The 26,959-nt window shown below is 30.2% G+C and overlaps 1 protein-coding gene across 1 annotated transcript in view; it reads right to left on the bottom strand.

Moving 5' to 3' along the window:
- Positions 1-268: 268 nt before the first annotated feature.
- LOC113519351 (collagen alpha-1(I) chain-like) overlaps positions 269-26,959 on the bottom strand; it is a 45,519-nt gene continuing 18,828 nt past the window's right edge. Inside the window, 17 exon segments of the mRNA XM_052898995.1 lie at positions 269-6,884; positions 7,829-7,909; positions 8,974-9,117; positions 11,036-11,215; positions 12,073-12,203; positions 13,348-13,470; positions 14,516-14,608; positions 15,646-15,758; positions 17,169-17,240; positions 18,189-18,305; positions 18,308-18,344; positions 19,937-20,026; positions 20,321-20,464; positions 21,498-21,704; positions 22,242-22,306; positions 24,102-24,185; positions 25,599-25,716. Of these exon segments, the coding sequence (XP_052754955.1) occupies positions 6,812-6,884; positions 7,829-7,909; positions 8,974-9,117; positions 11,036-11,215; positions 12,073-12,203; positions 13,348-13,470; positions 14,516-14,608; positions 15,646-15,758; positions 17,169-17,240; positions 18,189-18,305; positions 18,308-18,344; positions 19,937-20,026; positions 20,321-20,464; positions 21,498-21,704; positions 22,242-22,306; positions 24,102-24,185; positions 25,599-25,716 (1,872 nt within the window). The 3' untranslated portion in view covers positions 269-6,811.

The raw sequence follows: 26,959 nt of genomic DNA, 5'->3' as shown, positions 1-26,959 counted from the left end.
GCTGATTTCAGGTTAGTCCTCCTCAACAGACAGGATTCTAAAACACGCTTCCACTGCGTGTTTTACCTTAAACAGTAATAATTTACATACATGCATATCTGCCACACTTCTCTCTCACAGGTTAACCTATCTTAGGATAGTGTATGCCGTTTTTCCTTTATTACATTTTTATATACTTACAAATATCGACTGTTAACAATAAATAAAACAAGTGATTAATTTAAAAAAAAAACTTTTTTATTTTTAAAACAATCTGTACTTACGAGTACAATAAAATTTACCTAGCGTCGTTTTCTTCAACAATGAAAAATTACAATGCTCTTTTATATTATGTAAAACTTGACACAGATGATTGAATGTAATTAGTTATCTATTATCTACTTAAAAAGTCCACTGAAAACATTAGATGGTACATTACTAATGCTGTAATAAGCTGTAAATTATCTGTGGATGAAGAACAATCAAGAAGCACAATAATAATTCTTAATACTGCATCTGATATATATTTGATATATAAGATTTATTGTGACATCTGTTTGATATTTTTAATAAATAAAATTATAAACATTTTTTTACACATATATAATATATATAATACATAATGATTATAGTTTTAAAAGAGTTTATTACGGACAGTATAGGATTTATTACTTTCACTTTAGATGTTTGGTCTCTCATTATAATTTTAATATATAATGTGGTGGTTATGGAAAATTAAACTCTAAAGCCAAACTAATTAAATATAAAAGTCGCAACCTATTTTCGATTAAAACAAATATTCTAACAGAGTATAATGTTTGTATAACAAAGGTTTCATTCTTATACACAAGACTATGAATGATTTTAACGAGCTGTATAAAATATTTTTGCCGTGCGGTCCCGGCATAGAAAAGTCCACTCCTTCCTGTCGCGTGGGTGTCTTAAGAGGCGGCTAAGAGAATTTAATGGATGGGCAGCAGTGCGACTATTAAAACATCGCCAAAGCCTAAGTACGGTTGCCAATCTGCCTGCTAAGTGTGACGACTACTGGCAAAACCCCCCCTTATGGAGGAGGCATATGTCCAGCAGTGGACAGTTTACGGCTAATATGTATAAGAAAATAAAAAAAGTATTGATTTTTTTTTTAAATAATGACACATTATCATAGTAAGTTAGGATAATCTTCGTATTTATGAGGCAACCGTGTAATAATTATATAAAACTTAATTACTTTTATGCGAGTAATAACCATTTGAATATTTTACTTTCATCACGTCATTAATTAATGAAAGCCTTAGAGCATATAATAAGGGCTGTTATTAATAGAAGTTCTCCTTTACCGAATACATAATAGGTAACTGGATCCTACTCAAGGTGAAATACTTTGAATTACATAAAATAGTTACAATTTTTCCAAGAATAATACGGTATAATTAATTAATCTCTTTACCTAAATACCTTAATTAATTCCTTATTCATAAAAAAAAAGTTAATTACATGTTTTACTATGGGAAGATGTAACTTTTGAAAATCGAATAGCGGAAAATTTTGCTCAATTTAAGATTGAAAATTATCTATAATAAAAAAAAAAATACTAAAATCAATTTCAAATCTTTGGTTTTAGTTCGTTGGTTATATGTATAAGGTAAGGAAGTATATATTAAATATATTGGCTTAAATGTATGGTATGTCTAAAAAAATAATCGAGATTTTATAAGAGGATAATAGAATCATTTATACATAAATCTGTCTATTTATTATGCTAGTGTTCTTTTAATATGTGTCGCTGCATATCTTTGTGAAATTAAGTTTTTTTTTTACAACACAGGGGGCAAACGAGCATGCGGCTCACCTGATGGTAAGTAACTACCGCCGCCCATGATCACCCACAACACCAACGGCATTGCAGGTGTGCTGCCGGCCTTTTAAAAAGGAATACACTCTTTTCTTGAAGGTTATGTTGTCGTATCCGTTCGGAAATACTGCTGCTGGAAGTTGATTCCAAAGAATGGTTGTGCGTGGAAGAAAGTGCCTTAAAAACGCACGGTGGAAGACCACCACTCGTCCAGATGATTGGGATGAAACTTTAGTTTGTGGCGGGTTGTACGGTAGTCAAAATCAGCAGCAGGTATCAATCCGAACAATTCCTCAGGACACTCCCCATGATAAATTCGGTAGAAGATGCACAGAGATGCAACATCTCTGCGCAGCTTCAATGGGTCAAGTCGGACAGTAAGGCGTTGACTATCAATAATTCGAGCTGCCCGACTTTGAATGCGGTCTAACGGAAGGAGTTGGTACTGTGGCGCTCCTGCCTACAGATGAGGACGGAATTCCATATGCGGCCTGAGCTTTATATAATTTCAGGCGGTGTTCCGGCATGAAATACCGTCTCACCCTATTGAGCACTCCTAACTTTTTGAAGTTACCTCTTAGCGACGTAGCAGACGAACTAATATATATCACTATAAAATTTAGTATGCATATACTATAAGAAAAGAGAAAGAAATAGGCTACTTTTTATCCTGTTATTGTACATACTCCAATCACATGGATGACGTTGCGAGTAAAAGGCTGTTCCGTATAATTTCGAAACTGACTGCGATTATTTTTCTTTTTTTTTTATAATTTAAATATATAATTAATTTTCTAACATAAGTATATACCCCTTATTTGATATGCTCTAAGATGAAATCTTAAGATCTTAATTTAAAAAGTAGTTTTTGTAACATATATAAAATAATTTTCTACACAATGATATTTTTTATTGATATGTTGCAGAAAAACATATAACTGAGCCGTCATTCTGTTATTTATCATAACTAAATATATATTACTGGGTATATATAACATATTTAAGTTGTGGGGTGACAGTGGCCTTTTCTTTAAAATCATCAAGCATACAGCAATTAAAAACAGTATCAAAAATTAGGCATTTAAAAATTTTATCATAATACTTACGATGTAATTACAACTTTCATCTTTGTTTCAATTATATAGAACACAAAATAGTTTGATATCTACATGATGCGTTATTTTTAATATATTACAGAAATATAATAACAGAATTAACTTACAATTTTTACATATATTAATAAATTAGCTACCGAAAATGGCAGTAGCACTAGAGCACATACATAAACTATTAGATTTCTTGGAAAAATTTATATTATTTTTAAGTTATATATTATAATACTACATTATGACGTTTATAATTTTTTGCAAAACTAAAATATGTTTTTGCCACACATATATTTAATTGAAATGATGTTAAAACATATGTTCTTGTTTTTAATAGTAATGTAATATTTATTAAAATGAGCAATATTATTATCACTATATTATTTTAAATATTCGAATAAATCTCATAGTTTTTGTACGTGCTTGCAATATACTACAGGAAAATACAGTAATATTTACATTAATAACACTTTATATCAATTGAGTTTTTTCGTTAATCCTTTTATCATTATAAAGGTAAATGTTACCTTAAATAGACATATTAATTAAAAGCCTGTATTTACAAAACAACAAAAGTAATAATAGAGCTGTTCCCGACTACAAAAGCATTAAATTTATAAAACGAATACATTTGCATTATATGTATAAATATACTATGTTTTTTCCACAAATTAGTACCTTTTAATATTCGTATTCTAACCAGTTTTGACAATTGAACGTATTTTATTTGATTGTAAGCGAGTAGATAAAATTGTAAACTTTTAATAATAACTAAAAATTCATTTACTTAAGATTGTACATTCCTTTTTCAAAAACATCAAAAAGAATGAGGTTCTCAATTCGGTTGTATTTTTTTTTTATGTTTGTTACCTTTTAACTCCGTCAGTTCAAAATCAATTTGGACGATTCTTTTGGAGAATTATTTATCTGAAAGGATAGACTTATAGATTGGTTTCATAGAAATTTTCCCAAAATCGATTTGGTAGTTTAATTTTTAGAACAAAATAACTTGTTTTGTCACAATTAAAGTCGATTTTTTGTAGGATACAATCTTTAATTTATGAACAGTCTTATTTGAGTCATATCTGTGATAGAAAAGAATACTATCAGCTCAAAGAGGGATAAAAAACGTCCATAGTACCTACTCACAAGAAGTGTAGTAGATATTAATACTTATACAAGATAAAAACCTTCCTTCTGTTCTAACCGGTCAGGGACTTAGCGTGAGATAGGTAATTATTTATGAACTACATGTTCTATAAAACTATATAATTATATAGCATTAAATCATCAACACTAAATCAGTGTCAAGTTACTATAATTAAATAAAATTTACGTTGAAAATGTTTTAAAAATGAAAAAAGTTGAAAGATAAAAGAAGGAAAGTAAGTAAAATTTAGCGAGTTTAATTTTTTATATTTCATTCGGAGGTGCATAACTTAAGGTTTTTTTTATTATGCGCTGTTATTTTTCTTTAATTAATGAAAGGGGAATAGCAATCCCGTCTCTGTGTGTAATAAGTTTACACAAGTTTACTCTAGGGAGATATTAGTCTGAGATAATAAGTGAGGTTGGCTTACTGTGGCAAATTCACAAGAAAATAATCATGTTGAACCAGGAATGAACATGTGAAGGTTACTAGATAGACGTCATTAGACCCTCATCATTAATAACCTCCCTTCCCTTCTCCTCTTAATAACTTAATATTGTCTGCGATATTTGACTATGGCGACGTTCGAATCAGGTTAACCGTATGCTTGATTGGCACCATTTTTCTATAATAAAAAATCCGTTATATCATATAATATTCAACTTGACCTTCAAATAATGTCAATACTAATGACACACTCTTCTATCTACGTGTCGAATTCAATGCCTCATTTAAAATAGATTAAGCAGAGGTCGAACTTATTTAAGCTATTTAATACTGCATTGCAGACGAAGCACAAATTTTGTTAATTAATGAGTTTATTAAAAGTAAATTATTCAGTTCTTTAATTTAAGATTTGAGATCATCGTTGCTTAGAAATATTATCCGAACTTACCTCAAGGTCCTATGTTCTAATCCAGCCACCATTAAAAACTTGGATTCGACTGGAGTAAATTGGAAACTATCGTGGTTTATTTCTGATAAACCAGTCCTGATAGACCATCTGACCTGACTTTATCCTCACCTATTACATGCACCCCGTCAGTATATACCAATAGAGCAGGCGAGATCACTATTTCATTTTTATTATATTAAAATGCTCCGAACTACCTAATTCGGGAAGGATTACTGTTGTAAATATATTTTATTTTTTTATTTCTTTTTCGAGAACAAAGGCCAATATATAAAGTGTTATAGCTACTTTTCCTTAGATATACGATGTTAAAATGTTCGAGCCATAAAAAAGATCGTCTGAGGACATTTTGTGGAACTCCAGCTGAATAGAATTGTACATAAAACGAAATAACACGTCCTCTCTTAGAACGTTTGCATAGTATTCATTGTCAATCACCATGGTATTCTTTATACCGGTTTTTTGAGAGATTTCAGAAAAAAAAAGAGTCAAATCCTTTGTATTTTTGTGTGTTTATTACACGATAATAATAAATAATAAGTGTGAAGTAACACAATAACACTAACTTCTCTGAACTTTTAGCTAAGACACTCTAATGTTTAGATCATGCGACAAATATAAATATCTAGAGGCACAATTCAGAACACCCAACCCGAGGCAATTGGGGGGAGAAGAGATTGTTAGTAATGGGGATTAGCAACCCCATTGTTAATAATATACCCTATCAGGTCCACCTCCCCTGAAAACTATTGTAATTGATTTTTAGTTGAATACGTCACGATGGGCTAACTGACTTGCTTCATCCTCCTTATCAGGTTTAACTATGCATATAGGTACTTAACAAAACTAAAGCGATATGAATACTTCTTGTAACTAACTTTTTTATATATATTTTTTTTAATAATTAAAATCAGTAACCATTAACATTGAGAATTTTCTTGTTTTCTTTTTCTGTAATATTTTCGCAGACTTACATTCAATTTCATTAATCCAAAACGGAGTACGGTCAGCAATAAAAGTTAACGAATACTCACGCACTCGTTAGAATAAAAGCCGTAATTAGTAAAATGTGTTCAGCTACTTTCATTTCGAATTATATTTGATTTCTTAAATCATGTACTATAACAATTTTTAAGTATTTCTGGTTTTAATATATAGTGAAACACAGTTTTTCAACAAGTTTTAAAACTGATTTAAACAATTAAAATTGTAATTTTCAAAGAATCACAAAATTTGAAAAACTGTTATCACCATGTTATTACAGAATTTTTTAAAATTATATTTTAAAACTAATATATAAGAGGCAGCAAAGATTGTATCACTTATTTGGAAAACGTATTAAATTGTTTTAAACATTATAAATAAATTAATTAAAATGTTATCTAGTAAAGCCGATATTCCTATTCTTACAGGAATCGTCCTTAAACTTTCATTGCAAACAATTTATCTAATATTTACATACAACCTCAAAAAATGTATTGACAAAATTAATATATAGTTTACATAGCACTGGGCTTGTAAATGTATAAGTATTGTAAACATTTCCTTACCATATCTATGTACAAACATGTTTTTGTGGCAATAATTATAGCTTGATACACTAACTAAATAGAGTCGTCGTCAACGAACATTACCATTATGTAGTAGGAAAAAGCTCTGAAAACTTAGTGGCTCTATTAATTGGTAAGAAATATATTGTCAATATGTTCCACCGGAATCATTGCTTCAAGAAACATCGGTACAATCTATACTATTTACAGTCTTCACATTTTTTTTCCTTATTCTAAAAAATACTAGGCATTCAATGTCTATAACTTTAGTCTCGTGTCGTTTTGTCGGTCCTCCATATCTTTTAGGAAATGTAGCCTCTCTTGTCGAAATCTGTTAAAAGTAATACGATTATAAACCTAAATTCATAATGTCGATTAGGTCTATTTTACAATTTAATTATAGTATTTAAAATAATAACAATAATTATTGATATTATTACAAAAACACTTCACACTATTCTTTAACAACATAATAAAGAACTAATTGTGTTTATTGCTAAACACAAAGACATGTAAAAACGTTACAGCGTTGTTGTAAAATAGATCAAATCAACATGCAATTATCATAAAATAAAATAGGTAAAGATTTAAATTTTAAAATTGAATATCAACGTCATTAATTAAAATCTTTCTTAATAAATAGGATCAATCATATATTTTATATTATATTAAAAAAAATATTGTACTAAAAAATCAATAATAAATTAACAAATAGCAACAATTATTGAATATCGTATAAAATTTACATCTATATATACATATATCAATATATATATATTTTGAGATGTAAATTTTATACGCGGATTTTAAATTCAAGTATTCAATTCAAAAGCACATTATAGCGATAGTATAGAGTTTGACCAGCCCCGTCCGTTTTTCAACAGCTCTCACTAATTGCAGTTTAGATTAGTTTTGGCCCAGAACATTTATTTGGGTCACTACATCCGTTAAATTGTTTTCTCTAATAAAACAGGAGCATTTACGGAATGAATTTATAATGAAACAGAAATAATTACATGTTTTTTTAAAAAAAACATACATTTTTTTTGGAAAAAAAATATAATTAATTTATACGATAATAAAGAGTATTAATACCATATAATTTAATTTCTATTGTTACTTTTTTATTATAGAACTTTTCCTCTTTGCTTAAGATTTCGTCAATTCCAAATATTTAAAAAAAATGTAGCTAACATATTTAAATATATTTTGGACTAGGGCTTTTCACTTACCCCTAAGGGACCTAACTTGAAGATATAAACAGAGGATACTTACTTTGATCGTTTTTTTCTTCTAACTGTATCCACTGGTGTAGCTTCGATGCATAGTACTATCAGTCTACTGCTGCAGGAATATCTAAAAATTAAAAGCATTTTAAAAAATCTATCAACAAAAATAAATCGAAGGACACATTTACGTTGTAATTTTTACTCGCATACATTACGTAGATATCATAAGTCAATTAACCGATCGATTAATGATACTTCAGATAAGTATCGGAAATTAATTAAATCGTCGATCGATTAACGACAAATTACAAGGGTGTTTTACATTCATAAATTTATTTTAAATATTTCTTTTTTATATAACCTATTATTAACTCATTAGTGTAAAGGCGTTTTTAGCATCCATAAAAGCATAATATTGTTTTACTAGAACTCAATAAAAATCTAAACAAACGAACAAATAACCCGATCATAAATCATAATAATAAAACTATTGTATATCAGCAACTTGATATCGAATTGAAAATCGATTAATTCATTGAACATTTCGATTTTTTACTAACTTCGTTTAGCCAATATTCGTGTGATAATTTCGACAAACCTTGGTTATATTTTCATTAAGTTCTATTAGAACAGACAGATTTTTGTCCACATACAATAAAATTCCTCGAAATTGTAAACGTCAGATCTACATGTCTCACGCCATGTAATTCTATATTCGAGGTGCGATATATAAATATGTCACATACATGTTCTTGTAGAGATAAAGAAATGGCGCAATTTTCGACGTACCTATGTACATATATACGAGTTTTCATCGAAAAATAAGTGGATATCGGCAATCGAATATTACGAGTACCATGACAGTTTAGATATTTAGATATTTTTATATGCTATAAATTGGTAGAGACAGCGTAATGATATAAGTAAGTAGATCACAGAAAGACACTTTATTGTAAATAAAAAAAACTGAAAATATTTGCAATATAAAATTGTCAACTATTCGTAATATTATCAAGAAAATTAGAGTCCATAAAATGGACATACATGTGAAAGTTAATGTTTTGTTTTGCCAAATGTATTTGGAGCAATTAAGAAAATTAAAAAAAACTGTTTCATTTTCCACTCACGACGTACATAATTATGAATCTGTTAAGAAGGGTTAGTACTCATAAATATTAAAATATTACTCACGTTTCTTGATCTAATAGTTTGTTGGAACGTAGTGATGATGCCAATCCAAACTTGTCTGGAGCACTACTGTGCCACGCGTCACAATATGCGTCCATTGCTGGCTCACCGTTTGGACTAGTTCCATGCCAGACAGCTTTTGTAGGCCTAGGAAAAAAACACAATGATTTTAAAACCCTTCGCTTATTTAAAAATAAAGGTGACAGTAAGTTTTTTTTGTTAAGGCTTGTCAAGTTAACAGCTCAACTGTTTCTTATGAAATTAGAGAGCACGGCAGTGTCTCAGCTGAATCGAGCACAGCCGTTCCATCCTTTTCTTAAAGCGATTCACGGTACTTTTGATTTTTCTCTAACTTTATTGTGGATAAAGCAAGAAATTTTAATTTTTAGTAATCAAGTGGATTCATACGTATATATTTGGTACGGAGAAGGATTGCTTTTCAAATAACGCCGATGAATTCACAGACATAAAGGTAGTAGATAATAAATTAAACATTTTATAATTATTAAAAATAATATAAAACTGTTTTTATTTCTGTGTCAGATTACACAAAAAGGAATAAAATCGGTTATAAGCAAATTAATTATATTAAATATTTACAAATATAAAGAACAATATACTAGGTAAATATTTTCATTGTTTTCTCTACATTTTGTATGATGAGCTCATAGTAATTACTATGTTATTTTGGTTTGTAATATGACACCGTAATTATACATTAATAACATGCTTTATATTGGATATTACTAAAATGTCTTTTATAGTCTAATACACATATATCAATATAACGAGAACATCAAAGAGTGTATTAGATATTTTTATAATGGTCTAGATATAAATTATATTGAAACGTTGGTAGAGTAAAATCAATATCACTTAGTGATATTATGAAAAATGATAGTACATTAATTATTTATGAAAATGCTTCTATCGGATATTTTATCGTATAGAAAATAATAAAGATGAAAAAAATTTTGAGCCATAAATTATTTTCAATAGGTAAACACTTATCATTTTGAAAATTTTCTACTCATAATAAATGATACGTACTTACATATACTCTATATGGGATTATAATTTAATTGAGTATAGTTCTTTGTAAACACATGTAGCAGTATATCATAGACTAAACTGTGTATACTGTTTAAGTCTATAGGCGACGGTTACTACTTTTTATCTGGTAGCCGTTTGTTTGTCATTGTAAGCATGATTAAAAAAGGATAAAAAAAAAACTGTTTAAAGAAAAATAAAATAAACATTTGCTCTTGTTATATTATCTTATTCAACTCGACACTTCCGACTTTAAAACAGTATACTCCAATAAATAATTATAGCTATTTGGTTTACATAGTAAACTTCTATAGTATATCTATAACGTTTGTCGTAAAGGGTATCAACCCAAAATCCAGTTATATTCGTGAACAACTTCCTCAAGTTACAAAAGTAAACGACATAGCCCAAAGGATAAGTGTTGCGAACTCCTTAGTTATTTTTAAAGATTTTATTTTTATTGTATTTTTATACTTTTGTTTTTACAATTGTCGCTTTTGCTCTTTGCTGTCCTAGTCTATCTTTCGTAGTTTTCTTTATTATAGTTATTTTCCTTTTAAACCCATTGTTTGATTACATCATATACATCAATATACAGTCCAAAATATCGCCCACAGATAAGCAAGCTGAAGTGGCATTGGGCTGGTCACATATAAGTAGCTCGAAGAACTGATAAGAAAGAAAAGTTCTTGAGTGGCAACCCCATATGGGCAAATGTAGTGTAGGACAACCTCCCACAAGATGAAATGACGACCTCAAATGCATTGCAGGTAGTCAGTAGGCTTAGGACCGTTCCTTATGGCAGTTTATGGGGAAGGACTATGTCCAGCAATGAACGGATAATGGCTGAAATGATAATGATGATGATGAACTTCCTCATGGAAGCAGTAAATAAACCGAATCTTTCGTACAATTCAATTTCATACACGTGGCTGTTTTAATACTATTCGTATTATTTTTATAAAACACTAATACTTATGATACATATGACTAAGGTACAAGCAAATATTCTCACCATCCAGGATCCATTAGCACGTTTTGTCCACTGAAACTATAAATTCTCGGGGCATGAGCGAATAATGCCCCCGATCCATCGAACATCTCCCCCCAGGAGTTGAAAAGGACGTCACCTCGTGTGTTCACTACTGGTATCTCTCTGTCCACCCAACTGACGATGGAATCTATTGTTTGGACTCTAGAGAAAAAAAAATATGCGTAAAGTATCAAATCGAATTCATGCTCAATAGTAATATCTTAGATTATATAGATAGAGTGTCTCCATACAAATGTTTCGTGAAAAACGGATCAACTATTTCTTACAATTTTGCGTGATAAATAATTACGGATGATTCCTTTATAACTTATATATTTATTTTGTCTTTTAATTTCTGGATCTTTTTAATGTGTAAACACTCGTTTTGTTTATTATATAATACGTCAAGATACATTTTATGCGTAAGTATATAGAACACTGATAAAATAACGAGTCAGCTAATTTGATAATTAGCTGACAAAAAATTTACCCGGTTTTGAGGCTCGATGCTCTATCTATATAATCTAAGAGTGACATCGATACTTATAAGCTACCGATACACCACGTTTTTAAAAATTTTTAAAATAAAATAAAGCCCAAGATACTCGATGATAAAGTAGTTTTCTGTGAGTAAAAGAGTTTAAAAAATTATATATTTTTTTGGGTATTTTCAATATATACAATTATAATTAAAGACTGTATCCTACAAAAAGAATCGACTTCAGTTGTGGCAAAATTTTAATTTTGGTACAATTTCTGTGCGATCAATCTGTAAGTATATCCTCTTAGATAAAAAAAATAAATAATCGGTTTAGATCCAACAGAGTTATGAGGTAACAAAAATAAAAAAGAACCGAATTGAGAACCTCCTTTTTTAAATCGGTTGATAAAAAAAAAACAAATATTTTCTCTTTATAATTTTAAACTAATTATTATAATTGATTTTATATGTTTATTATATAATGGATTAGTTGTGAATAGATGGTTAAGTAGATATCTAAAACTCACAAAATACTTACCTGGATGATATAAAAGCTCGAAAAGTGCCGTCTAGATTGGCTCTTTGAGCCTGTCTCCGGCATTCGTAGTTTGTGCTACTTACTCCATGCATATCTCCCGTATGAGGTTCATTGAGAGCTGCCAGTCGAAGCTAAAGAAAAAAGCAGAACATGTAATAACGTGTTGGTAATATATTTATTATAATTTTGTAACAGTAATATTTGAAAATAACAATTCTTCAATAGGAGAGATTATTAATTTATTAAATCCTTAAGATGCAAATAAAATATATTTTTATTTATTCTACACTTTATAGCACTATTTATGAAAAAAAGTGATACAAATGCAGCCTTTTTGCTAAGCAATATCTTCCAGACAATCTTTGGGTAGAGGACATCGAGAAAAAGACATTATATATATATATATATATGATTATAAAGAGTGATATAGTAGGACTTAATAGAGGTTTTGAAGCGAGTGAGTAGTGAGAGATATTTATTTTATTTATATTAAAACACGCGCTGTATATTACAGAATAGTACAATAGACAATAAATATTTACACTTGAAAACATTGCGTTGTTTAAAAAAAATTAAATGATTTAAAAAGTTTTTATATTTAACAAGCTCGTACCTATGTCTTTTAGTAACTAAAACTATTTTGACTAGGACGTGTTTAAATTCAAATCACTTTTATAGCACATTCTGAGAGACATAGACATTTTCAATTTACCTGTGCTTGCAATTGTGTAACGAATAGTATTGACACATAATTTGCCAAAAATAGTACTTGTAGTTTAGTTGCTACGAAAGTACAAGAACTTAAGGTAAAGGTAAATCGTTTTACCTTTGGTCACTATTAAACACCGAAAAATTTCCAAGAAAATTTAAATAAATGTAATAAAAATAATTTGCGATGTAGTCACGGCATTGAATGGGTCACTCTTTCCTTTCCCTCGGATGTCGTAAGAGGCAGCTAAGGGAACTTATTGGTCGATGGATGGGTAGCAGTATCTCTCTTAAAATATCTCCAAAGCCTAACAGCTGTTGCCAACACGCCTGTCAAACGTGGCAACTACAAGCAAAATCCTCATATAGGGGAGGCTATGTTTAGCAGTAGACACTTAACGACTGATACAAATAAAACCAAATTATTACATTGGTCTATCTCTAACATAATCTGATTATTCTTTTTGAGCCTTATGCTGATGATAGTAAAGTATGGTATCTATCAATCAAAGTATTTTAAAATATATAATTATTTATGTCGACTTTACTCATAAAAATAATACTTACCACTGGCCCCTCCACAGCTGGATTTTTATGATGGACCAAACTGGAGGTTTCCAGAATATTCTGTAAAGGTGTCCGTGTCGGAGTATTGGACGGTGGAGTGTGTATAGCTAATAACGAACCCATCTAAACAAAACAAAACATTTATTTATTCTCAATTAACCATTGGAATAATTTACAACAGCTATATTTTGTTTATTTATACCCGTAATGTATTGTTTCGTAACTAATTCGCTTTAAAATAATGTACAAATTTTATAACATTGTACCTATAATACAACAAACATATATTTTTGTATCAATCAGTTTTCTGTTTGAAGGTAATTAATTAGATATGAAGTACAATCTTTAGCATAAGAGGCATAAAATCTAGATAATAGGAGTAATAAGGCCTATGTATGAGCCAATGATACTGCGGAATATCATTGGTAGTCCATATGCGGTAGGTACGTATAAATACATGTATAATAAATTTGGGAGTCACGGTACAAGAATTTACAGGATACAGAAGAATAACACCTTAGCCTTCAGGAATGGCAACGCATGGACGAAACAGTATACTCTGTTATGTCCATAATACTGCTCATGTCTATAGGCGACGGTTACCACTTCCCATGAGGTGGGCCGTCAGCTTATTTACCATTCTAAGTTGCATAAAAAAAACATTCTATAATGTTCATGGTACCATTTATATTATACAACAATTACCATTTGCCATCAAATTTACAAATCTTTATTCAAATAAACTTGTTTATAAGCACCTTTAAACCGTCATTTTTTTTTAAATCTATTGAAGGGCTCAGAAAGTTATTATCAGTTGAGAAATGTCCGCAAAAAACTCGAGAGTTACTGTTTTAAATTTCTGTTCAATCATGAAGTCTAACTAAGCTTATTAATCAAAATAATAGATCTTTACGCCTATAGTCCACTGCTATTACTTTTCATCCGATGGCCGGTCAACACATTCGCTATTCTAAATACCATAAAAAGAACATTTTTTTACACAAACAATACATTTTTACTGAAAAAAAAATCAAATACAAAAGTCAGCATGTGAACTAACTAATAACATAGGGTATCACTGTAACTGTAAATTAACCTTACTCGAACTACAGTTAGCACTTCAGTATATTACCCGTTAATTACTAGAATTAAAATATAGTTAGCTCACCGCAACATACTGCCAGCCGTTGTTGACACGAACGAGTAGTGCTTGTTCCTGTATTACATATGCCAATGTGCCGAGTGGGCTCGTTGTCCCCAACTGTGGAAAATATTATTTATTAACTTTTATCAGCCACTAAACCGCCTCCGCATGACCAGGATATATTTCCTGACCGGGATGAACGGCCTATATCTTTCTTCATCCCTGATAGTCCCTGATAGTAGTAAATTTCATAATGATTGGTTAAGCCGTTAAGGCGCTATAAGATAACAAATAAACAAACTCACCTCATAATATTAGGATTTCGAGTTTAACCTATTTTCCCATGTTAACATTATAAGTAAGTTAGCCGGTCCTATATTAACATTAAAACTTTACATGTCTAGAAGATAGAGATACTTAAAAATTATGTTCCAGAAAAGATACTTCAATCTTGACAAAATGTATGCGTAACCGTAACAAACCAACAAACTCACTTTCACATTTATAATGGTAGTAAAGATGGTAAACTAGATTTTTTTTAATAATTAATATTCTATGTCGACTTTTTGATAAAATTTCATTATTATACATTGATCAATTACATTGTTCAACAATATCTACTTACAATTTTACAATAGAATATACGATATAAAGAGAGAAATAATAATACTTAACAACTGAACGTGAAAATATTTCCCAATAAAATGTAGATCCAAAAAAATTTAACCTCTTATATTAACTTGACAGCTGGATTTTTAATCTTCCTAACGCGCAGGAACATTAAACATTATATATTTTTTTTTAATATTAAATTTTCTAATACAACAATTCCATTAAAATAATATTTTAGTGTTACCCTTTTTTTTTTTATTAATTCTGCGACGTTTGTAGTCAAACGACCCGAAATATTCATATACATTTTATAAAGGTACAAGCTTCAATCATGACAGGTTACTATCGAATATAACTATGGGAGAGTGAATCTAAGTTTTTAAATATATATGACTAGCTGTATCCCACGCTTGAGTCAGTACATAATGTATCCCATGTGGTAAGTTAGGATATAATATACCCGTGTACCAAATTTTGTTCAGTAATTTTTAAAATTTATAATTTTAATAGGATATAGTTACATTATATTATATGAGACTTACACGAATTAATGAGTCCGTAGTCTTGAAAATTATAGTTCCAACTATAGTTCTTCCATCATCATCCTCGTCAAAATCTGAATTTTCACCTACCGGATCCAGCGGGTCTCGGAAATCTATTTATTAAAAAAAAAAAAAACAAACAATTAAAACGTGTCAGAATTGTTTACTTAATAATACATAGGAAAGAATTCTTTAGAATGTGATATTGAAGAATACTAAGTACATAATAATATAATAGATAGTACCTTGTTTATAGGGATAGGTAATATGAGTATAACTCCGATATATATATATATTGGATTACTGTAGACATTGATGGTACAATATTTGATATAGCCCATATCGGTCTGATCTGTATTATTTATTTATTTATTCATTAGTACAAATATGTGTACATGGCGGACTTGATAAAAGTATTCTCTCCCAGTCAACCATAGGGAAGTGTCAGAATACTCGAATTATTTTGGATTAATTTGGATCGGGTGCTACTTTTCAATATTATATATTAAATATATCCGTTTATTTAGACAAATATATAGATATTGTTACTGTAATATACATATATTGCTAAATATTACCCAACTTTACTTGCTTAAGAATATTAATATATATTTAATATTTTTAATTCAGTTTTTCTATGATAACGTTCATAGTCACAGGTATAGATAAAAATAAAGAACGTATGTATTTTAATCTGTATGAAACCTAAAAAATATACCTACTAAGTAATTTATTGTAATATTAAAAGAGTTATTTATTAGAAACACTTGTTCATACAAAACTTTCCAGCAATATTCAGCCGACGTTCAAAGAGCTTGAATGTTACATATGACTAAAAATTTACATGCAAATTGCATGCAGGTACGTCATCTATATAGACATAGATGTTTGTGACAAACTCATTCTATGACTACGTCTTAGGTTAAAAAATATATAGATGAATGTTGGAGCGAGATAGACAAACAGGAAAGTTACGTACATAATATAAGCTCGAAACGGATTTAGTGGGTGTATGAAAATGAACTGATTATTTTTACATTTGTAACTACAATTACATTTAAATGTATGATTTAAGTTGTTGAGTTGATTAAAGTTAAATGTAATGTCTCTGAATATAAGTCAAATTAGAAACAAATCGACTTGTAATGATGATTTAATTCATTTTTCAATTTAGCTCTTTAAATGCAATATTGTAGAGTTATAAGAAATGTTTTATACAACAATTAGTAGAAAAATATGTTTATTACTACTACTACCATAATATAATCCAAACACAGAGTTATAAACGGTCACGAATTGTAATTTAAATTTTACAAATACATAATTTTTTGCTTCATTTTTCATTTCATTTTTAACTTCAATTCAGACCTGTGATATGTTTAAATTTACCTAGCTCATGCACACATTTACACGAGCATTAATGTAACTATTTTTTTTTTGTCTTGTTTTTGTTATTATATTTTCTGTCAGTATCTGGGTTTTTCCTAAAAATTAAAAAGAAAATACGTTTATAATACACTTACCGTAAGGCTCTTGACGATATTGTACCAAATGGTTCAAACTTCTCAAGATGTGTAAAGCATCTCGTTGTTTACCTGTCCAACAAATAAGTTTATTTAAATCTCTAAAGGCCAACCCGTGCGGAATAATAAAACACATCACTTTCGCCTTTTTACCACTGTCTATCCTTAGGGCTAAGGCTATTTTATTTCTCTTGAAACAATTTGTTTTTATAAAGTAATTTTAAATTCAAACAAAAATGTAATTGAATTTGTATACCTATTTAAAGATAAAAAGATTTCTGAAATATAATTAGGGAACGAAAGTCGTGCTTCAGCGGTTTACTATTATGTGATAAAAATCCGATTTATAGAAAAATCATAAGCGCGAATTTTTAATCTTTTTTAATAAAATGTAGTAAAAAGGTAATTAGATGTTATTTTAATTATCATAGAGTTACTTTCCAAATGAAATAGTAACAAATAGAAATGTTCTATCAATTAATTGATTTTTCATTTGTACTGCTATTAGATATCATCAGACTGTGTTATTTTCAGGTCAATTATTCGCTTTTTTTATATTTTCATTATGTTCTGTTGCGGCAGACCATACCAAACACTAATCACAATTAATACCTAACTTTCTGATGGTAAAACACAATATTAATTTTACTATTACTAAAAACATTATTTAGTTATAGTAAAAATATAATTTTCTATTTCTGATTTATTAATCTTTGTGATCGGGAGTTCAAATCTAATCGCCACAAAAACTACATAACGTCAATAGATAACAATTTTCTCTCACTCATCCATTAAAGATTATAGACGTTAAATATATAAAGTACCAAATAAAAAATATTTGTATTATTTTCTCTACATTTTTCCATATCAAAAATTTGTGTTATAGTGATAAATTACTATCTTGTTCGTCTTTGTAATGTAACATCATATTGCTATTAGGGATTATATGTAGTTGCAAACGTTCTTTTATTTTTGAATACACAAACAATATAAAAATATACCTAACATTTTAATACTTACCAGTACCGGGCTCTCGACGATTAATCCCCGGGCTATCGGTCAATGTATCGGGCGGAACGTCGTTTGCATAAGGGCCAGGTGGCCCCGGGGGACCCGGTGGTCCTGGCGGTCCGTGTTACTAATGATAAATCCTCGATCACCTTTTTCACCTTTTATCTTCAGTAAAATAAAAATAAGGCAGTGTTATTCATACTTACTCTAGAGAGTAATCAATCATTATAATTTTTATTACTATCTGTTTAGAAATATATTATTACCATTACCGTTGGTATAAAACTAGCCAAAATCATAGAAGTTAAAAAATAGATATTTAATCTAATTTAATAAAGAAAATGCCGACAAATTATTTTTAACTTAATCTGTTTTTATCAGAAAATACGCCAATTACCAGAGTTGGCTCCGGTTCTTACGCGTCTTTTTCGGCTCTGTTACTCATCAGGTATAGTCCCAAAGTTTTGGAAGACTGCTTTGGTCCATCCGATCCCTAAAAAAGGAGACCGCTCAGATCCAGCTAACTATAGGCCCATAGCTATCACGGTCATGGAATCAGTTATTAACCATCAACTGCTCCGGTACCTAGAGGATCGCCACGCCAGTACGGCTTTCGACGGGGACGCTCGGCTGGTGATCTTTTAGTTTATTTAACACACCGATGGGCAGTGGCAATCGAGAATAAGGGAGGCCTTAGCTGTTAGTCTGGATATTGCGAAAGCCTTTGATCGGTGGCATAGGGCACTAATCTCAAAACTACCTTCGTTTGGGTTGCCGAGATTGTGCAGTTGGGTCGCCAGGGAACGTAGCATTAAGGTCGTTCGACGGAGCATGCTCTGACTTAAAACCTGTGAATGCTGGTGTCCCGCAAGGCTGTGTACTATCTCCGACACTGTTTCTTCTGCATATCAATGATATGTTACAGATCAGTGATATTCATTGTTATGCGGACGACAGTACAGGAGATGCATTATACACCGGTCATGCAAAGATCTCGCGGGCACATACCGATGAGCTCCGAAACAGACTTGTGTCTGAAATCGAAACTTCACTCGATAAAGTTTCGATCTGGGGTGAACGATCTTGTTCACTTTTTCTGCGCGTTCACCGCAAAAAAGACACCGTTTGTCGTATCTTCAGTATAATAAGTAAAATATATCTAGGACGTCCAGTTTTATCTGGAGGAAAAAGCTAAGATAGCTTCCAAAAAGTTGGGGGTGCTCAATAGGGTGAGACGGTATTTCACGCCAGAAAACCGCCTGAAACTGTAATCATTATAATTTTTATTACTATCTGTTTAGAAATATATTATTACGATCGGCGTCTTACTGTTGGTATAAAACTCTCTGTGCATCTTCTACCGAATTTATCATGCCAAAATCATAGAGATTTTCACCATCGTTAAAAAATAGATATTTAATCTAACAACCACTCTTTGGAAAAAGAAAATTTCCGCCGACAAACATTTCAAGAAAAGAGCATTTTTTTTAAAAGGCTTGCAATCTGTTTTTATGGGCGGCGGTAGTCAAAATACGCCAAAAAAAAAAAAAATTAAACAATGTTTAATTAGTAAGTCAGAATTTTCTTAAACACTATTAGATAGATAGGCGGTGTTTTAAATTATTTTTGTAGTAAAACTGTTACTGTTTCTAAAATTTCATAGTTTGAGATTTATGTGCACTTGTTCACCTTGATTTATTTATTAGATAATACAATATCTGTGTACCTATACTAATATAATTAAACTAGAAAAATACCTTGTCTAAGTCGTTTTGACTTAAGCCAGGATCGCCTTTTTCACCTTTTTGACCCGGAGGGCCAGGTTGTCCCGCGACTCCGGGCGGTCCCTTTAAAATAACATGCTAGATGGTAGCCGTTTTATTTCAGTTTATAAAACACGAATTCTTCACGTCCTTAAATCTACTAGAACATTTTCAATTTTACCTAAATTAATGTAATTACATTAGCAATGCTCGCAGCTTTTTCAGTGTAGTTATTCTTAAATACAGTATGATTATATACCAAGAATGCTACGTGAGGAATTTTGTAAATACAACGGTTAACAAAGACCTCAGAATACAATATAAGATTCGAGCTGTAATTAATAATACACTTATGTATAAGTATTTAAATAATCTTACCGTCCATCCCGGTAATCCAATATCACCCGAAGGACCATTGGTGCCAGGTGTTCCTGGGGGCCCTGGTAGTCCTGGAGGACCTCTTGGTCCAGGTGGTCCAGGGTGACCTCTCTTCCCTCGGGGACCAGATTCGCCTTTTTCACCCTGATTAATTAGTACTTGTAGTAAATTAAATTTAGAATTATTACGAAATTCTTATTGAAATAATTATTAATAGAAATATCTATTTGTTACAGTAATTTGAATGACATTTAATTATTTGGCAGAAATATAGTTTGAAAGTCAAGTATGGGTGTGATTATTAAAAAATAATTATCGTTAGTTATACTGATAATTATTTAAAATGTGAATAAAGCAGACCTAAATAAATACAATACGCGTGTACAATGTAAGAGTGGGTAATATATTGCAATATCTATATACCATTGTAGTTAATATATCTATAGATACTCGTATATTGACACAATAACAGATATATTAACAGATAATTATTAGAAAAGAAGAATCCTCTCGTAATGAATATAGATATCTGACTTGTATTGGCGATATCGCAATGGGTGGTCATCAATGTCCAGAAGAATCTAATATATAGATATCGAATCTTACCCATCTCTAGTACAACATCAAACGGTATCATAAATATACTCGAAAAATTCTTCAGTATTTGCATTTGAATAAACGAAGAGATAATATTAAGTAACCAAATACAATACAATAGACAATATAATAAAATTAAGAAAGAAGAAGCAAATAATTTTTATTAAAGTAAATATAAATTTATGTATATATTTTTAATAGTATTTTTTATGATTTTATCGTTCATTAATACAAGAAAAGTAATAATTAAATTCTAATTTGGTTAGGGACCGATTGCAACGAAAGATTGACATACAGTATGTCGACCAAATAGGCGACGTGCTAAAGAAGGGCCAGACTAAAAGTACCCGTAACTGGGTAGCGTGTATGAAAAGATTGATGAATGTGGAGGAAGCGAAAGAGGTCTGTTTAAATCAAAGCATTTAGCATTCTATTGTTTCTGTCTACCCTAATGGGAGACAGGGGTGACTGATATGTATGTATAGGTAATAATTATTTGTAAGAAGATTATTTCTTAAAGGAATTTCATTTTAAAATTAGTGATGATAAATTATCAGTTTATATGACAATTATTACATACCTTCGTCATTACCAAAGCTTCGTCTCGAGATATTGCAACAGGTCCCGGGGGTCCGGGATCGCCCTTGTCCCCTTTCGGGCCATTACTCCCGGGTGGGCCTTGAGTTCCAGGTAGACCTGATGGCCCAATGTCGCCACGTTCACCCATCTTTCCATCATTCCCTGGAAATCCTTGTGGACCTTCCATTCCCCTTGAACCTTTTTCACCCTAATGAATATCCATTATAACACTTGTAAATCATTCGATATTGTAATTAACAGAAATTAAATTGAATAATTTTTCAATACTTAAAAGAAAAATTATCAATCAAGAACATAACTAGAATATTATTTTAGCAAGGATTGTTCATCATCATCTAAAAGACAAAATTAAAACGCATCCAATTTTGAATTTGAATATTAAAATTGGATAAATATATTCCAAACTGCAAAATTATATATATTAATCATATATCTCATTACTTTGTATACAATATAACATAATAAAAGTTTAGAATACGATTCTCGAGTGAAACAGTTCCGACCAATTCGGGCTTTGAATGTCATGAACCGTTCTATATCATTCGAGGCGATTATTTTCAAGTAGGTGAATAAAATGTTTATTTACCTACCTATTCACTTTTGATAATTCATTTTTACACAAATGTTTTTTGCTTTTACGAATATGATTGAAAATGTACTTTGTTATTAGTTTAAAAGTCTAAGGCTTTTTTATTTACATCAAGTAGTCTTGGCAGGTAATTACCTTTTCACCTCTTTCGCCCCGCTCTCCCTTCACTCCCCTTGTGGTGGGCGATATGTCTCGAGGGCCTGAGAATATTATAAGCGATATTTGTATTCAAGTATCGTTATAGAAAAATCATAAAATATCAGAAAAGTTATTATACGGCGCGGTTTTGGGTTAAGCAAAGTTGTATGCGTAACTTATGTAGACCCTTTGTTGGTTTAACGAGGGTAATGGTATCGCAATTAGTGGGAAATGGAAGTTGTTCTTTATAAGTAAGTGTATGTATACACTAATTATTTTTGACCTCGCCGACGAATTAGGTTATTTATCTTCAAAAGTAAATGTTAGAGTTATTACTGCTGGCCATTGTTTTGACGTCTGGTAGTAGTTAGTATTTGCGTAATGTCTAGACTTTAAGACTATTTTAAAGATATGTATTTAAATAATAAATGCTATTTTGTGGTGTTCCCTTGAGTGAAATGTTGGCTTCACAGTAGTATTCAGAACTTAATCTGAATTTATCATAATATATTAATTCATAATGACCTCCGAGAGCTCAGATTAATTTAAATGTTTATTAAGTCTTTTTAATTTATTAGAAGTTTATTGTATTACATCTTTTTCACTGTTACGAAATGAAATGAAAAGTAAAAACTACCAAATGTTTACCGATGGTATTTATAAAAATTTATTATATATTTTAAATAATATTCTAAAAGTAATCGATATATAATATGTGTATTAGTTTTTTTTTACATTATGTTTATTTGGGTCAATTCCACCCCACTTTATCACAACTAAGTATGATAAATAATACCTATCCTATTATATAATATTACCACTTTATTTTATTAGAAGATTTTCATGCCCAACAGTGGGATATTAAATAGTTATTAAATAAAGTACGTAACATTGCATATTTAAGCTGCTATTAATACTCATAGAGATACTCAAATAAACTTTCCTAAATGACATCAGATACGTTTATTCAGATTTGTGCCGCCAGATGTTGCTTTGTGTAGTTTTCAGTACACGTATTCCATTACAAGGACCAATCTGTTGGTAACTTTATATGGTTTTATGACTAAAATTTATGATAGCACAGCTAGGTAAATGTTAATATTACAAAGCATGTGGTATATCATAAAAATGCGTGAATTTTCTGCCTAAAGAAAATATATTCCTTAATTTATTATAATGTTATACGTAACATTCATTGTTTCATAACCTTGAATTTGATAAATTATATAAGTTAGATACGTATAATATATCTGGTATTATATTTTTCCTTAGGTACATTTTATAAGATATTTTTTTTTTAATTTTCAGTAATCCTATCGATTAGAAAAGAGAAATCTTATACATACTCGTATACAGATAGTCTAAATATTTGTTGCTCAAGTTTAAACTCAAACCACTGAACATATTTAATATAAATAAATATATAATATCATAGAATAATACAAATATACAGTTTTTATCACCATTCACATGAGCATAACTACATATGTGGTACAACTAGTACTATATAAATACAAAATAATTATTTAAAAAATTCAGAACATCTGAACATCTCCTCCATCATACTTCAACTTCTGAAGTCACTTTGATTTTGATTTCCATGTCGTTGCCTTAAGAGACACTTTTCGGTTTCTAAGTTATATTTATTGGATATTTAGAGATTTATTTATTACATTTATATGGATTTTAGAAATTATTTAGAGATAGTCGTGTTTGTAAGATATAAATACCTAAAAATAAAATTAAAGAAAATAACTTTATTGTTAAAAGTTTCATAGGTACACATTATATTTTAATGTAAACATATTACAGCTTAGTTAAACCGGTAGTTATAACATAAAGAGATAAAATAATTACCTGCACGTGATAAATCACTTAATATCGAATTATCAGACATGACTGGTATAGCAGGACCTGGTGGTCCAGGAAGTCCTCGAGAACCTGATAAAATTAAAAATAAATTATTGAATGACTGTACTTGTATTGCATAACGTAGGAAATAAAAAACACACTTAAATCAATAAAACGTACATAAGGACGTTATTATAATATATAATAGTTAAAATAATATAATTGTATTGGAAATATATTAACTATATTGGTATTATAGGATTTATAAATCAATTCTACTAATAGTAGTGAAAATCTGCTTAAATGTTTGGATGTTTGTTACTCAATCACATGAAAAAAATGGTTGAAAGAATATGAATAAAATTTTGTACATAGGCTATAGTCTCGATTGCATTGTTTTTATCCTGATTCACGCCGGCAAAGTCGTGGAATACAGATGAATTTTAAATATGTCCAGCTAGTGATGCCAGTTGAATGATATTATCTAAAAGTAAAATATTACAATATTTATTTATAGTTTATCCTATACATTTGTGAATGTATTTATAATAAATGTTTCTTTTATTTCCAAAAACTTGGCCTAATTCCAGCGTACACAGAAAGAGGGTTTGCTCTAAAAATATATGTATATTTTTAGAGAGAAGCCTCTTTCTATCTACGCTATACTTTATTCAATTTGGATAACTAGCAAATACCATTACGAATTGGTAAAGCCGGTATTAAGTCTGTGTATCAGAAGAGAAAATTTGCTTTTCCCAGCGTGTTCTACCGCTTGTGTAACAGACTATTCCGGGGAATTGTTGAACATGATGCCCACGGCAATTTATCAATGCATCGTTTCCGAATTATATATCGCCAATAACATATATCGTGTTGCTTCCTTATATTTATTTATTAAATTTTCATTCTTTTAATCATACGTAGGTTTTTATTAGATTTTAATCATAAATTTTAGTTAGACAAAAATTCATAATTATCATAATTATCAATAAAAATTTGTACTAATTTTCAATAAATACGAACTTTAGAAAACAATTCGTTGTTTTTATATGCTATTTCATCCAAATTATCCATTTTTATGGAACTATTAGAACCTTTGAGTTTATGAGGCTACGTATAAGAGTATCTTTTATTTTTATACAAGTACATACTACTACTTACTACTATGTCTTAAGAGTAATATATTTTCAAAGTTTTTGAAATTAGTTACCTATCTTTAAGATAGCAGCATTTAAAGAGAGCATCTGACAAAATATATAAAGTCAGTTGTTCAATAGAGAGATAATAAAACAAGAGCTACTTATTACTGACCGTAAAATTGAAAAGCAATAATAAATAAATATGCGAGAACAGCATTGGAAGGATCCGCAAGGGTCCAGCGCGAAGAAATAAAGATTTTCCAAATCGTTACTATGAAGCCCTAAAATCTTGCGAACGCGTTTCCCGCGAATAAATAAGGGTCATAGTGAAACATAAAATTTGATGGTTGAGTTAGTTTGTTACCTTTTTCGCCCTTTTCCGCTGGACGTCCGTGAGAGCCGGGCAAACCGGGTGTGCCGTCGCGGCCCGGTTGCCCTCTCTCCCCTTTGGCGCCATGTGGCCCTCTTGGACCCACGTAACCCTGTAACACAGTTATAATCTTACGGGTCGAATGTAACATAACGCCGTGTTATAAGGGTCAGACCGGTACTTATTACATTAGGCCCAGGTTTATTATCCGCATACCTTTAGAATTACTGCCGTTCACCAGATTCCCTTTCTGTTCTGTTAGTTTTGCTAAATTCTTTTATAGGTTTATTTCTATTGTAAATATTTTTCTATCGAGGCAGATTGACATTGAATTTTATATTCGCTACTCGTGTATAAGTGTACGCGAGAAATGTTGAATGGATAAATCTGTCTGTTATGTGTTATGTCTGTATGTAATACAGTCTGACTTAGTTTGCGTGGCTGAGACAGAGTACGTGTTCAGGAAAGAATAATTTAAGAAATAGTAGGTATTACAAATTGTAAATAATAGAAAAAAAAAATACAAAGAAATTATATACTAATTTTCTAGATAAAAAAAGGGATGTCGATTAACTACATAGTTATCCCATATATACTTATATCCCACTGAAATCTTAAAATTTTGCACATACGTTCTTTATGTTGTTTAGGTGAAAAATAAAAAAGGAATTTTGAAAATTTAATCCCTAGGAGGATAAAATGGGCGTTGACAGTTTGTATGGAATTTCATTAGTTTAGAAATAAGATACGTGAAATTTTTTATTTATACTTTTGATTCCAAACAAAAATTAATATGTTTACTGGCATTTAAAGAATTTAGCAGACTTCTGATTATAAACAGATAATATACTTTTCAGTGCTTTACTTTCAACCATAGAGACTAATTTACTTTAGATGAAAATTTGTTAATTTTAAGATAGGAAGGGCACGAAGTCGGCAATGGCTATAACTTATAAGACAGAGATAGAGAAGTTATTCCCATTAAAAATCGAATACCACATGCGACCAAAGCCGTGGGCAAAAGTTATTACTATATTATTTACATAATTTTTGCTTATTTATGCAAATACGGAATAATATTAATATTATTAATTTTTATTTTCAAATACATATCACATAAAATCTCTTTTAGAGATAAGTTCTTGTAGTAACTGTATGTTTTAGTGCAATAAAGAATATATATACAAAATGTAATTTAAGTCCCTACATAAAAGTCTGTTTTATACGTATAGTAAATATAAATATACAAGTATTTTTCTTCTTTTCTGGGGTCTTTCTCCACTTATAGGGAAAGGAAAGTTCAACCTATCATTACCAGGTCAGGCGCCTTGGTTTAAGTCCTGAATCTACTGTTA

Source organism: Galleria mellonella, unplaced genomic scaffold (genome assembly GCF_026898425.1).
Source record: "Galleria mellonella isolate WM207_F2 unplaced genomic scaffold, CSIRO_AGI_GalMel_v1 utg55, whole genome shotgun sequence".
Lineage (NCBI taxonomy): Eukaryota > Metazoa > Arthropoda > Insecta > Lepidoptera > Pyralidae > Galleria > Galleria mellonella.
The sequence above is the reverse complement of the archived record's forward strand: the minus strand, read 5'-3'. Positions and strand labels throughout refer to the sequence as shown.